The 15,246-nt window shown below is 33.8% G+C and overlaps 2 protein-coding genes across 2 annotated transcripts in view; one reads left to right on the plus strand and one right to left on the minus strand.

Annotated features, from left to right (window-relative positions):
* Nucleotides 1–225, plus strand: part of LOC129229294 (armadillo repeat-containing protein 7-like) — a 44,019-nt gene extending 43,794 nt beyond the window's left edge. Inside the window, exon 6 of the mRNA XM_054863569.1 lies at nt 189–225. The gene's annotated coding sequence lies outside the window, so the exon portion shown is untranslated. The remainder of the gene's footprint in view (nt 1–188) is intronic.
* LOC129229725 (sushi, von Willebrand factor type A, EGF and pentraxin domain-containing protein 1-like) overlaps nt 1–15,246 on the minus strand; it is a 139,194-nt gene that overhangs the window by 20,633 nt on the left and 103,315 nt on the right. Inside the window, 9 exon segments of the mRNA XM_054864091.1 lie at nt 181–526; nt 1,780–1,966; nt 3,332–3,669; nt 6,303–6,511; nt 8,265–8,598; nt 9,202–9,305; nt 11,366–12,009; nt 13,954–14,127; nt 14,957–15,133. Of these exon segments, the coding sequence (XP_054720066.1) occupies nt 181–526; nt 1,780–1,966; nt 3,332–3,669; nt 6,303–6,511; nt 8,265–8,598; nt 9,202–9,305; nt 11,366–12,009; nt 13,954–14,127; nt 14,957–15,133 (2,513 nt within the window).

Below are 15,246 nucleotides of genomic sequence, written 5' to 3' on the forward strand. Positions count from 1 at the left end.
GATGCCCTTGCTCGGTCAGTAAGTTTTTGTTGAAGATTTTTATTTTCATGGTTTTTATTCCACTACCTAATACTATACAAGTTTTTTTGTATCAAGGTTTTTTTTTTTTTTAAAGAAAATAAAATAAAATAAATACTTAACCTACAAAATATTTTATGTAAAAAAATAAGAAATAATTACTTCTTTAGGTGTTAATGGAAACCCATTCGGTACAACTGGAGGATCAGGGCACAAAATGAGTTGACACACAGGTTCTTTATCACTCCATGTACGATCAGCTTTACAAATCCTCCTCCGAGCTCCTCTTAGTTTATAACCAGTGTCACAGGTGTATTCCGTCTTACCACCAAATATCAGGGATTTTGTGATGGTTCGTCCATGCTCCAGATCTGGAAGCGATGCACACTCAACCGGCTTGCACACCGGTTCAGCTCCACTCCAAGTTCCATCCGGGAGACAAAACCGGGTTGCATCACCAACTAACGAGTATCCTTCAAGGCAAGTCACATTGACAAAATCTGCAAAACTGAAATACATCAGTTAAAACATCAGCCATAAAGAAGCAAAAAAAAAGAGGGAATGCAGAGCAAAAGCATTACAATTTATATGATTCATCAATTAACTGCTATAAAACAGCACTTAAAACAACTACAAACGGACATTAAAAACTTGACTGAAGAATAAAAGAGCTGCTTTGAAAGTTTTCAATGCAGGACCTTTTGGAAAAAGACCAAAAAAAAACTGAATGGCCAACTGTTTAGTCTTTAATTTTAGTGTTAAGATAAAAATCTGAAGGTTTGTGGCTAAGAGGAGAACAGTCCAGCTGGACAGAAGGCCAAGGCCCACAATAGGCTGTCGAGCCAAGTATAATGATGAAGAATTCGCAACTAATCATTCTCAGACATACCTGTCCTTTCAAAATTTTCCAGTGAAAGCATAGGTTACATACTAAATTACTAAATGCATATTATATCAAAAAACAACAAAACTACATCTGCATATATATAAATATATATATATTTTAAAAGGCTGGGGGAGGGATCATTAGCCTTCATCTGACTTCCTCTAAATGATGTCGTCCCAACATCATGTAGCATTTTTATGAAATATGTTGTTAACAGGAAAGAGCTTTGATAATGCAGTCTCTATCGTATGCTTTTGGCAATAAGATGGAACAACATTGCCAATTTTGTGAATTTGCAAATACTGATGAAGAAAAGTTGTGTAGTATTGACATCTTTTGTAAAATAATTCTTACGGGGAATAAAAGCTTGCTTGCAAAAAAATTAGGGTTTTTTAATGTGTGGAATTTAATCAGATATTTATTTAAATAACATTAAACTTATCAAAAGACATCAAATACTATTTTTACATAAAACATGGCTATTAGCAGTGCTGCAATTGGGGGAAAAAAAGTTGGTGGGACTCATCAAAAGAAAAAGTAGTTTGAAACCAATTTAATCACAACTGGTTTCAACTACCAAAGTTGGACTACCAAAAGAAAAAGTGGTTTGAGTCCAATTTAATTACATTTGCATTATAATAATAAACAAAATAGTGCAGGGGACGCCCCCCCCCCCCCCAAACTACACCACTAGCCATTTATAAAAATAATAAACAAAAGTAGGAGTAGTCATAAGTTACAAAATGTAAATTGGCATAAAAACAAACCAACACTGTAACATAGATTTGAAACTGTTTTACCACGAACAAAGCATCTGATTTTCAACAAATATAAGAAAACTGAAACAAAATCATCAGCTTCTACAATTTTAGTACCTGTGTCCTCTCCATATGATTTCCCCATTTGAAGGAGCAAGTGGGATTGGGCAGAAAACTTTTTCGCACTGAGGTTCATTGCCAGACCACATCTTATTCTCTGTGCATGTTCTCGCTGCAGTACCTATTAAGTTGTAACCCACATCACATTCATATTGGATTGTGGAACCAACAATGTTACTGTCACCTGCAAAGAGCAATATGAGATGAAAAACTACAAAATTGCATAAAATTATTTTCAAATGTTTAAGATCACACATAGAAAAAAACATTTAATGGACTTTGAAACAACAGCATGATTTTTTAAATGAACAAAATATTTTATGCAATACTTATGTAAGACTAAGCAATAAGTTACTGCCCCTAAGCCATGACTATGGCTGAACTACATGAAATGTACTAACAGCCCGTTTATTCCACCCAGAGGCTGCAGTTTCATCCATGTTTGGACTCATCAGGGTTTCTGCTACGGTCGCAAGTTTTGCAAAATGCTAAAATACCATTTAAATTACGAAAATGAAGCAATGCATTTTCGCTCAAAGAAAAGAAAAAATAAACAAGCGTTGCAGGTTCTAAGAAAGGAAGTGGTGGCATGACCATAGTGAACCATGGAAGTAATGAACTTAATCTTACTATAAATTTTAGCCAACATGATTAAACTACAGTCAAATTCAACAATACTTTGTCTTAATGGGTACTATTTCCCCAGAATATTATTGGTTATTGGCATTTAAAAATCAAACTTGTGTTCTCTCAATGCTAAGTACAATTCTAATTTTTTAATTTTAAAACTGAAAAACATGTTAGCAGCTGTCTATTCTTTCTTTACAGATGTCTTGACTGAATATAGAATTTTGCTTTCAACTGAGGATGAAACACATAGACGCAGTTAGTAAATTATCTTAACATATTCATTAGTCATCAACACTTTAGCATTCTGCTCAAGCTTTTTACCAAATTTTCGTTTTTTTTGCTGAATAGCTTTTGAAGTCAGCTTAAACCCTGGGATTCATCAGTCTGGAATATGACATCTGCCTCTAGCTCAGTTGTTCCTTATCCCAGATTGCCGAGTTCAAACAAGGACAAACTGCAGTCTCTGAATGGAATAACCGGGCTGTCCGTATATTGCATGTAAGATATTCAAATCTTATTTACGTACAAAATAACTGTAGGTGCTCAGGTTAAATTTTTTTGAACAAACTGTGAAAAGTTGAACGAAAAAGAAATTCAAAACAAAAATTAACATAAGTGAATGAGGTATCTTAGACAAGATCCTTGAATTAAAAAAAAAAGTTTCTTTTAAAATTGAAAAAGGGGTTGATACAGACAGACAGATGCACATTTCTCAACCTCCAAATCCTACAACAAAGTTTTGTTTTTCAGTTAAAAATAAATTATATTTTTTCATTTATTTTTTACCTTTATTTGCTTTTAGTGATATTTTTACAACCATAACAAGCCTCCCTTCAATTTTTATATTAAATAAAAAAAAAGAGAGAAAGCAGGCTAAACAAACCCTAACAATTTGAGTATTTAATGTATTCACCCTTACCAATAATTCTTCCATTCTTAAGCTCGAGGTTATCTAAAGAGCACCGAATTGCAATGCAAGTTGGATCGACGCCACTCCAGGTTTCATCAAAGGAACAGGTCCTCTCTGCTGATCCTTTCAGTTCAAAGCCTCGATGACAGCTGTACCTGACCACACTTCGGTATGTTGTGTCAGATGCTCTGATATCTCCATTTACGAGGGAAGGGGGAAGAGGACAACGCACAAGCACACATTCTGGTTCATCTCCTTCCCATTCTCCTGAGCCAGTGCACAGTCTCTGAACCGGACCAACAAGTTTGTAACCTTCATCACAGTAATATTCAACAATGGAGCCATATCTAAACAAAAATGTAACACGCTTTAGAGATTGGAAGAAAAGAAACTGATAGGTGAGGAAATGCAACATCATTGATACCATTTTTTTTAAAAAATATAGTTGTTAAAACATTTTTTTAAGTTTTCATTTGCACTTCTATATTGTGTTTCAAGAACAAAATTCTTAATGTCTTTATTAATTTGTGCAATCTTGCAATACATTTTAATATTTTAAAACAAAAGATACTTAAATACACAACTATACATTTTATTTTATGTTTTACACAACAATGCTTGTGCTCAATTTAAATTTAGTCATTCCTTTTAATTAACATATAGCACTTCTATCTCTCAACACTTTTATTTCTATTTTTGTTTCTATCTTTCCTTTTTTGTAAAATGCTACTTCATTTAGTTCTGCATCAGCAGAACAACGTGACTAAAAGTGCCAATCTTTAAAAACATAAGACTTGGAGAGATCCCCCTCTCGTTTTTTCTTTACAGCAAAATCAGCACATTTTTGGAAATATACAGAAATTTTTATATAATATCGTCGCCTCAGAGCAACAGTTGGATATCTTAGTGTTATTCCTGGAATTAGATGTCTTAGTGTTGCTCTAAGGGCGATGATATTTATTTTGCATCAATATTTCCTTCAATGTTAAATGTTAATCAGAGAAAAATAATTTTAATTGTATCTTCTTATAGAAAAAGGATAAAGATATTTCACAAAACACTCTCACAGAGAACGACTTAAAATCAAAATGACTTTGCATCACTTTAAATACTAGTAATGAAAATATTTATTTTATCTTGTATCTTTAATGCAGTAAAACCTGTAAAGTTGACCACCTGTCTAAGTTGACCGCTATTTTCAGGCACAGAATTAGATCTATATCATATAGGGTAGGGCGGGGCTAGTTGAGCATAGGGGTAAGTTGGGCAATCGAAATATCTCCGAAACTATACACCGGACGCTAACACGTCAAATGAAGGAAAGGCGAGGGCGCGGGAGGGGAACACATTACGCGACCGCTAGTGGCGAATTTACGATCGAGTAAGGCACGCGTGCGCTTTGTTTATTTTACGAACGAAAAGTAAAAAAATCTTGTCTGTCTATATTTCTTATGTACAGGTTAAATGTTATTCATTTTCAATCAAGTAAGTGTTAAAGTTTCATTAATTTTATGTATTTTCTATATCTATTATGGATTTTGTTTAAACTAATACAGTTTTTTCATAACCTCATTTTAAATTCAAATACTCGGGTCGGGGTATGTTGAGCAACTGATGCTCAACTTACACCGTGATTTAAAATGATAGTGACTTTTATTTTTCTCTCGAGAAAAGCTGCAATTCTCACAGATACACCCGAGAAGAACGCGTTGCAAGAAGAACAGAGTAAATCTAGTAAAAAAGTTAAGAAGCAAAAGAAGAAAATTGAAAAAAAAAAAAGAAGAGTGTTAGTAAAAAAATACTTCAGTCTAGTGATGAAAGTGACAAAGATGAATGTATCTGCCTAGTTTGTAGCGAATTCTGGTCTGACAGCAAACCAGGAGAGAAGTGGATCCAATGCAAAGATTGTAAAGAGTGGGCACATTAAAAAATGTGTCCAAGTTACTGGCCTTCATTTCATTTGCATCAATTGCAATTCCGATGACGATGAAGATTAGTTTTGGTCATTACGGATATTTTTTCTTAATTTAATCTTTATTGAAATTGAAAAAATCTGATTTTAAGTGGAAAGGCTGAATTTATTCCAAAAAAATAATCTTTAAATATGTTGCGTTTTTGTTGATTCTATTTTTATGTTTAATATCTAGAAGAATATTATGTTTTGTTTTATTTTTTAACTTAGAATTAATAAAGTAACGGTTGATTATCAAATACAATTTTTATTTCATGTCTAGAAACCTTAGTTAGACTAGAATCTCTAACTGCTCAATTTGCCCCATACCCTTGCTCAACTTACCTCACCTATGGGGTAAGTTGAGCCTACTTGACTTTCTTCGTTTATACAGCTGTAACTTTTGAACTGGATCAGTCAGAAATAAATTACTATGGGCTTTTTTGTAGAAGAATAAATAAGGAATCCATCGGTATGCCACACAAGCTGTTGAGACTTATTGTGGAGGAGCTATAATCACTTGAAGAAAAAATTGCTCAACTAGCCCCGCCCTACCCTAACTCAACCTCTATAAATTGACAATCTGTTTAAGTTGACCACTAAAGTAGTGCATCGCAAGTGGTCAACTTATACAGGTTTAACTGTACTTGCTAATTCAGGGGCAGAATTTTTTTCAGCAATGGGCAACTCAGCTTGAAAACAAAAAAATAGTCTGTAAGATGAACCAGCCTTTGATTAATTGAAAAATCAAAATTGGCATTGGGAAATGTTTAAAAAGAAGATGCTAATACAAATACATGCTACTTGTTGATTATATCCCAGAAAATATGACATCAGTCTTCCTTTCCTGAAATTAAGGATTAAAAAAAAAATTCTTAGGTCATTATCTCTCTTTAACTATAAGATAGTCTGCAGATTTTCTGAAGAATCTGTGTCATGCTGTTTCTGCAATCAGGTTTGCCAATTAAGATTGCATTTTTAGTCATTTTTAATAGTTATACTACTACTAACTACAAGTTTACACCTTACCTGTTGTCAGAGTAGATGAGATACGCATGAGTCACTTTGAGGGGATCGGGACACCTTATAATTTCACAACTCGGATCCTGACCACTCCATTTACCATTGGACAAACACCTGCGCACACCAGGACCCTCCAGACGAAAACCTTCTCGACACACATATTTTGCTTCACCTTTGAATACAAGAGAACTTGTCTCCATTATGATGTTTTCACCCTGGAAAAAACAAAAAATCACATTAAATTACTAATAGACAAACCAGAGATATTTTTAATACTCTTAAAAAGCATATTTTATGCATAGAAAATCAGAAATACATCGCAAAGATTTAATCAATTCATGCTTTGGATTTTGAATAAAAATTGATTTTTGCGGAACAAAGAGAAAAGGTCGAAACGCGATCCGAAAGCTGCTGGAAACGACAGTCCGTTTTCGAAAGGTATAGGCAATTTTTTACTTTAACTTTTTGATTGTCAGAAAAAAGTCTTTGTGCAGTAGAAATATTATTCTAAACAATGGGGAACCGAACCCCATTCGGATAATTAGATCCAGAAAATGGTCTATTTAAAAAAAATAATTGAGTGTATGTGTATGTTACTTAGTTGTAAAATATTTTATTAAAAATGAAATAATAAAATAAAATTGCAAAATTACTGAATAATTATTTGAAAATGTGTGTGTGTGTGTATGTGGGGTTGATATTACACTAAAAAAATTATAATTTAAAAATGAATAAATAGAAAAATGAAATAAAAATGAATTATAAAAAAATTCTAAACAAATTTTCAGAACTTATAAAAATTCTCCCCCAAATTCACAAAATCCCCCCCCTGAAATCTGAAGTAAAGGGGGACATTCCCCCCCTAGAAATTGAACCTTATTTCAAACCCTGGAAACTGATAACTTGGAGCTTGACAGAAGAATAGGGGGAAAACTTTCAGTTGTAACACATTATGCTGTTTACTCTTTACTAATTAATGATGATATATGCTACAATAAACCAAAAGCAGGTACAAAAAGATTGCTTCCCAATCACACACAATGAGCCTGGGGAAAGACTGACCTGGCAGGGTCGTAATGCTGTGATTAGGATCTGCAAAGCTTTCACACTGCTGCCAGGTTAGGTTTGCTCCAACTACAGTTAATTTTCCTCTTGCAATGAATGAGGATCAAAGCACCATCTTGGTGCAATCCTGTTTTTAAAAATGACTCAATTGTTTCCCCAAAATGTGCTATAAAGACCATTTATGTGCTAGATCCTTCGTACATTGCAAAACCTTTGTTAAGAACATGGACTCGATTTTATGCAATGGAATACATTTTTGAAGATTTCTAGATACAATATTTAAATACAGTAAAACCTGTCCAAGTTGTCCACTTTCAATGCACTACTTAAGTAGTCAACTTACAGAGGTTTATTTGTATGATATAGGACTAATCATACTGAAATACTGAAAAAGGTGGTCAACTTACAAGGGTGGTCAACTTTACAGGTTTTACTGTACTAGGTTTTTAGCTTTGATGAGATACGTCCATTACTGAGCTTTTTTTTTTTTTTTCCAAATATTGTGTCTGGGAATTTTAAAGATTTAACTGCATTACCTAGAAGTAGAGTCTGTGCCTTACATAAAATTAATGCAATGAAGCATAGGTCTAACATGTTTGGAGACTTTGTGCTAAATTGATATATCTGTTACCATGGAATCGCTCCTTTACTTTTCTTTACTTTTTGTTTGGAGAATGCATGCACCCAAACCTGTTTTTGTGCAGCCTTTTTTTGTGCAGTCTATGAAAATTTCACAAATTGAAAGTCAATTGACTAACATATCTTTAAAATGAGTGCTTATTAGTGTAATTTTGAGCAATTTGTTTTTTATGCAGTCCCTATATACAGCACAAAAAACAGGTTTGAGTGTACTTTAATTTTCCTTTGGAGCATGAAAAGGCTAAGGAAGTCTATATAACTTACCTGTGGAAGGGGTCCACAGTTGACAGGGCGACACTCGGGAGCATCAGGTTCCCAATTCTGATCCTCCATGCAGACCCTGATGGTATGTCCCACAAGCTGATACCCTTCATCACAGGCATAAGAGCAACGCTGTCCAAACTTCCTACCATCGCTTTTCCAGTAGCCATGGGAAATATCATCAGGTATGGGGCACTCAACTGGTTCACAACTCGGGACTTCATGAAGCCATTGCCCTGTTTCTAAACAAATACGTTCTATTTCGCCGATGAGGACGTAACCTGGATTGCACCTGTATGTAACCGTATTTCCTACGGTCCAATCACTGCCAATATACCTACAGATGAAAAAACACTATGCAGTCATTCAGGATACTATGAATCATGTGAGTTAGCTTTGCACCACTGCATATTTTTCAGTCCATCTAACTACAAAAGAAACTGCAGAAAGCCTAAAGCTACATTCTGCTGTCAAGTTCATAACATTAGTATTCTACAAGGGCGTATCCAGCTGGAAATGGACGGAAGGGGGGGGGGGGCAGATCAGTTGTTCGAGCAATCAGGGGCTTAATTACCCTTCTCTAGATTCTAGAAACCATGTAATTATGCATTTCATCACTTTATCCAATAAAATGCATTGCATTGTTTATATATGGGGGCAGCTGTCCCCTTGCCCCCCACCCTTCAGAATACGCACCTTGTACTCTACTTTTTCTTTTGGAAATAGGTTCAGAAGGCTTACACAGCTCATTTTACCATTCAATCAGGAAACAGATAAGAAAAAAATTGGACAATGCATTTGGTCATGAATGCATGAGAAATCAGATGAGAATTTCAGAGATGGTTGAGTTGAAAGGCATTTCATTTACAAAAGAGAAATATACATACATTTTTGCTTATTGTTTTTTATTTATTTGCAGAAGCTTTGTTTCTAAACATACCTGCCATTTGATATTGACTCTGGCTGGCTGCAACTGACAGGTACACAAGTTGGTGCATCACCACTCCACTCTCCTGTACTGCGACATTTGCGTGACCTAACACCCTAAAAAAATTTAGAAGATTTTTTAAATAAGACATTATGTACAGCATACAGAAAATTCAAGAATAATTTTTGAAGCCATTTGTTCCTTCACAATTAAGCACAACAGAAAACTCAATTTCTAACTTTTAATAATTTTTTTTTTTTTTGAAAAAAAAAAAAAAAATCTGTATCAGTTATTTAAATTTTTATTACTCAATAATCAAATTTGATACAGTAAAAATGCTAAAATTAACCAATCCACTCACGTAACAGTGTAATAAAATGCAAATTCTACTCCCAAATATATGAAAATTTTAGCTTCATAAACAAATAAATCTTAATTCCTAAACATGTAGAATCAATAGGTTCCTAAATACAAAACTAATGAAAAATTTGAAACGACATGTTATTCAAGAACATAGGTGATACTAAAAATACCCATTATAATTTTCCTACTGAATGGAATGTCAAAGTGAAAAAACAATTTTGCATTACAACTTTACATACTTCAGTGAATTTTAATTTATTTTTAATTTAATGAAAACGTTTATTACATAGGGAAAAAATCTTTTTAGAGGATTTTTTTTCCTTTTTGCTATTGACCATTGTAAAGTTACTTTGTTTAACAAAACTTGTAAAACTTTAAAAACAATTGGAAGGAGCAAAATAAAGGGTGTTTTTTTAGAGGTATAGAATTTTAAGTCGGGAACACTGTTTGATCTGTGGGCCATTTTGATAGTTGTCACTTATTTTGTGTTTAGTTTGGTTTGCCATTTCATCATGAATAGACAACAGGGTGGTGCAACACGCCACACAGCGCATGTCACAATTGATTTCTTAAAAGAAATTTTCGGTGAACGAATAATTTCCCTTAATGGACCTGTGAATTGGCCTGCGATATCATGCGATTTAACTACGCTGGACTATTTTTTGTGGGGCTGTGTGAAGTCTTAGGTCTACACCGATAAGCCACAGACGATTGACACCTTGGACAAGAACATTCGCTACATATCACTCACATACGGCCCCCATTGCTGCAAAAAGTGATAGAAAATTGGACTTCTTGATTAGACGGCCTCCAAGCCAGCCGTAGTGGTTATAACCAGAAATCACATTTAAATGAATATGGCAAAGAATCATCTTTCGAATAAAGCCAAATTCATGGCGATTTATATAATTTAATGGTGTTTATTTGAACCTAAAGTTCTATACCTCTAAAAAAAACACTCTTTATATTTATAAAAAAAGAAGTAAATTTATCAGTGAACTTAGCTTTTTACTAAAAGTAAAAAAGCTTTTGTGCAGTAATTGTGTAAGAAAGTTTACAAGTAATTGAGATAAAGAGGTCATAGGCTAAAGACAAGGTTCTCGATGTTCCACTGTCGTTTCTGGACTTCCTGTAGATCATTAGGTTCATAGAGATATTCTAGCTTTGCTAAACAATCTGAGACTAGTAAGAACAACAACAGAGCTCATAGATTTGAACTCACAACCTTAGGTGCACGAGGCTGACAGCCAGCAAACATTTCATTTTTTAATGTATATGGGCATTTCAGGAAAAAATTACACTTCACGGAGTAACACTCACACATTAAAAATATGTTTCACTTATTCAGCAACAAAAATGCAACAAATAGTGTATCAATTTTGAGGAGAATAAAGTCTGAAAAATTCCAGTTTTAAGATGATCCAAAATTGATCATAGACAAATCCTTTTAAAATTTGGCAACATCTCAAATATTAGAAAATTCCCCAACAACATTTACAAGCTTTGAAACTTGGCAGCATTTCCTTCCACATTAGATAGCAATAGCAGAATACTGCCATGCTAAGCACTAAAGTCCTATCTGTACTTTTTAACAAAATTGAGTTATTGTCACCAGGTGGCTCTTTGTGATGTATTTTACCTAAATATAATGTTTTAAGGTCATTTAATGAATGGAAAATATTTTTTGGAAAAGTGGCATACTAATCAAAAATATGGACTTGTAAAACTGTACACAACTTTATCTCAGTTTAATTCAGCTGCAGATACCACTTTTGTGCTTGGGACGGCAGAATACATCTAGCTAATAGCCTACCTGAAGTTCATAACCAACATGGCAGAAGTATTTCACAACACTGCCATAGGTCACTTCCGTCATCTCAATGCCACCCCTCTCTGGAGATTCCAGCTGACCACAACTCACTGGCACACATCGTGGAGGATCAGCAGACCAGGTTTTATTCGCCTGACAGGCAGCAGAACTGGATCCCTTGAGCTCGTACCCCTGGTCACATTTGTAATGTATCGCTGAACCATATCGATAATCTTTCCCTTCGATGGAGCCATGGGGGACCGATGAGGGAGACCTGCACATGATCCTCTCACATCGAGGCAGATCTCCAGCCCACCTGTTCTTCAGTTCGCAATGCATTTCACCAGTTTCTTCCATCTCGAAGCCTTCGTCGCATTCGTATCTCACCACGCTTCCAACATCCAGATTCTCCTGGGGTCCGATTACGTGCCCATGGGGGACTCTCGGTGGGGATTCGCAAGACCGGGGCTGGCACATGGGGAGCGAGTCGTTCCATTTGCCGCTGCTGGAGCATGTGAGAGTGCTGGAGCCGTCGATCCTGTAGCCATCATCGCAGGTGAACTGGATGCGATGCCCCAAGCGGTAAACATTTTGAAGGGAAACGACTTCACCGTTTTCTAATATCCTCGGCGGCTGACACACAATTTCTGAAAATAAAGGGACTATTTTAATTGTTTGGCACATTTAAAAAAAAACAATCAGGCATTTAAAAAATCTTTACTAATAATGAAGCTGAAAGTCTCTCTGTCTGTCAGGATCTCTGTGACGCGCATAGCGCCTAGACCCTTCGGCCGATTTTCATGAAATTTGGCACAAAGTTACTTTGTAGCATGAGGGTGTGCACCTCAAAGCGATTTTTCGAAAATTCGATTTGGTTCTTTTTCTATTCCAATTTTGAGAACAAAATTGTCATAAGATGAACGAGTAAATTAGGAAATGATCATAACATGGAACCGTAACATGGGCACAAGCCAATTGGCGAGAAAATTCACCCTACATTATTTGTAAACATACAGGCGAACCAAAAGACCTTTTAATTTTCTATTACGGGCAAAGCCGTGCAGGTATCGCTAGTAATAAATAAAACAATCAAAACATAAATTCAACAAATCAGTTTATGCACACAATTTTAGAAATCTAAATTAAATAATACTTGTGAAGTTTTTTCTTAGAGGCGAAAAAACAAACCAATATATTATGACTAATAAGAAATTAATTCAAATTAACTTCAAAAAACAAATATTCAGAATGAAGAAACTCAAAGAAGCAACTATTAATTTTATTGACTTTAAAAGATTTATTAGTTTTTCAACAGCCATTAATGTAATCAATGTGTTTTTCTTTTTTTTTTGAACACACAGCAATGTATGTTACAAGATGTTGTACAAGATGTTTGTAAAATAAATTTATTGAAATGACACAATATTTTGCTTTTTTTTTCTTCCTATAAAATAATACAATGCAGAAATGCCAATTCACACACTTAAAGTTAATTAACAACATCATAGCTATTTTATATCCCAATTTAATATAACTGCTGTTGTTTTAAAAGTTCAGAAAATAATAACGTAAAGATTAAAAGAAGCTCACATTAAGTGCTTTCATAATGTGTAACAATGTTCCACTACCATATATACTCACATATAAGGTGATCCCATGAATAAGTCAACCCCCCAACTTTTTGGAGGAGAAGTGGGAAAAAAAAATCGAAAAACTCACATATAAGTTGATCTCACGAATAAATCAAACCCCCAACTTTTAGGAGAAGTGGGAAAAAATCGAAAACCTGAGAATAAGTATAGTTTTTACTTTCTGAAAAAAATCAGTAACATTTTGTCGCTATTTTTAAATATAAGCATTAGAAAAAAGTAGAAAATGAAATGCAATGAACAATCTTATGTTGAAAAATGTCCGATTTTTATTCTTTTGCTCAAGAAACTTCACTTGTGCAATCGTGATTTTTTTAAAGGGTTTGATTTTGCTGTTCGTAACTAGTTACTTTTATTTTGAATTAATATCAAAAAAATTCTGCGCTACAGCCACATTACATTATTTTTTATTTAAAAAAAAAGCATTAATTTGCAACTACCTGGAAAATCGTGAATAAGGGCCCACAAATTTTGTGTAGTAAATTGTTTACTGTAATTATTTAGTCTTGATTTCAGTCAGACCATGTAAAGTTAAAGCAGAATGTGTAAATATTTACTTTTTTAATGCCTGTTTAAAATGGTTAACTAAAATCGGGAATATGTTCACATTTTTTAAAAATGTTTATTTCAGAGTTTAAAACTCCTCGTGTTCCACGTCAAGTGTTTTTTCCCCCCAAGGAATTTTCAGAAATCCTGCCACACATATAAGCTAACCTCCTAAATTTTAACCTAATTTTTGTAATAAATTTTATTTCTCACCTTAAATGTGAGTACATGCAGTATGCTTTGTATGTTTAACTGTCTAAAGAATGTATATATCTATAAACAAGCTGCAAGCTTAAATAACTTGTAACAGAATTTTCTCAATCCTTCAAGGCTTGAATTAAATTTATTGCAGCTTATAACAAAATTAAAATTAGTTTTAAAAAAGAAATAATTAACCTTCACATTTAGGGGTGTCACCACTCCACTTGTTGTCCATTTGACAAATTCGAGTTGATTCTCCAGACAATCTATAACCAGGGTTGCACACATATTGGATATTATCTTGATAATAATATTGTCTGCCATTGATGTACCCATTGGCTATATGACCTGGAAAGCCACAGCTGATACCTGCAAAAAAGATACACCTTCAGAAAATCGAATACCTAACACTAAAGGATTAAATTTCCCATTAAATTTTTCTAGCTCAACTTAGTGAACAATTGGTAGTACTTCTACAGCAACTAGCAATCAGGAATTAAAAATAAGTAATAGTGGTGCACAAGCCAGGAAAAAATCACAGAAAAAACAAAAAATCTGTTACACTTTTTTTAAAAAATTATAATGAAAGAAATGCCCTGTGCATTATAACCCCCCCTACCCCCTTTCAGCCATAATGTCTTATATTCTGTTAGAATTTGGAATGTTCCACATATCATAGCAAAATGAAAAATTGCTTAACTTAAGATTTAAAGCTAAAATTAAAAAAAAAAAATCTTGTGCTCTGGTAAAAAGTACAAAAAAAAAAAAAAAAAAAAAAAAGGTTATTAAAAAAAAAAAAAAAAAAAAAAAAAAAAGAGAGAGAGAGAGAGAGAAAAAGAAAAGAAAATAAATCAGACACAATACTGTATTGATGATATCAATGTGATTTAGACGAAGAACTTTTAAATGTCAAGAAATAATTTCAAACGATTAAATGCAGAGCAAAATGTGTTGCATCCTAAACTATATCTGATCCTCCTACTGTAATACATGATTTTCATTGAGAGAAGATTACAATGTTTACTTACTTATTTATCAATTATTATTTAACTTTTGTAACATTAAAAATGTAGTTTAAATTTTTATTTTTCTACTTCCTTTTAATCTAAAAATTTATATATCTTGACATAAAACAAAAAAAAAAAAAATCTCAACTATAAATCTTCTTTTTTTTTTCAAATTTACATTGCACACTTACGTTTACATTGCGGCTCTTTCCCAGACCAGTTTCCAGAGGCAAAACATCGCCTTGTCACAGGTAGAACACCTGTGTTGATTTCGTAGCCAGGATTGCATGTGTATGTCAAATGGGCATCCGTTTTCATGCCACTGATGGAGATCTCCCCATTAGAAGGAGAATCTGGCAATGAGCAGCCTATGAACAAACACAATTGCATTAATGCTAAGAAGACAAAAAGTATATTACATAAATATCAAAAAAAAAAAAAAAAAACAGCAATAATTTCTGACCATATTAGTCATACATCA

The sequence above is a fragment of the Uloborus diversus genome, chromosome 9 (genome assembly GCF_026930045.1).
Source record: "Uloborus diversus isolate 005 chromosome 9, Udiv.v.3.1, whole genome shotgun sequence".
NCBI lineage: Eukaryota > Metazoa > Arthropoda > Arachnida > Araneae > Uloboridae > Uloborus > Uloborus diversus.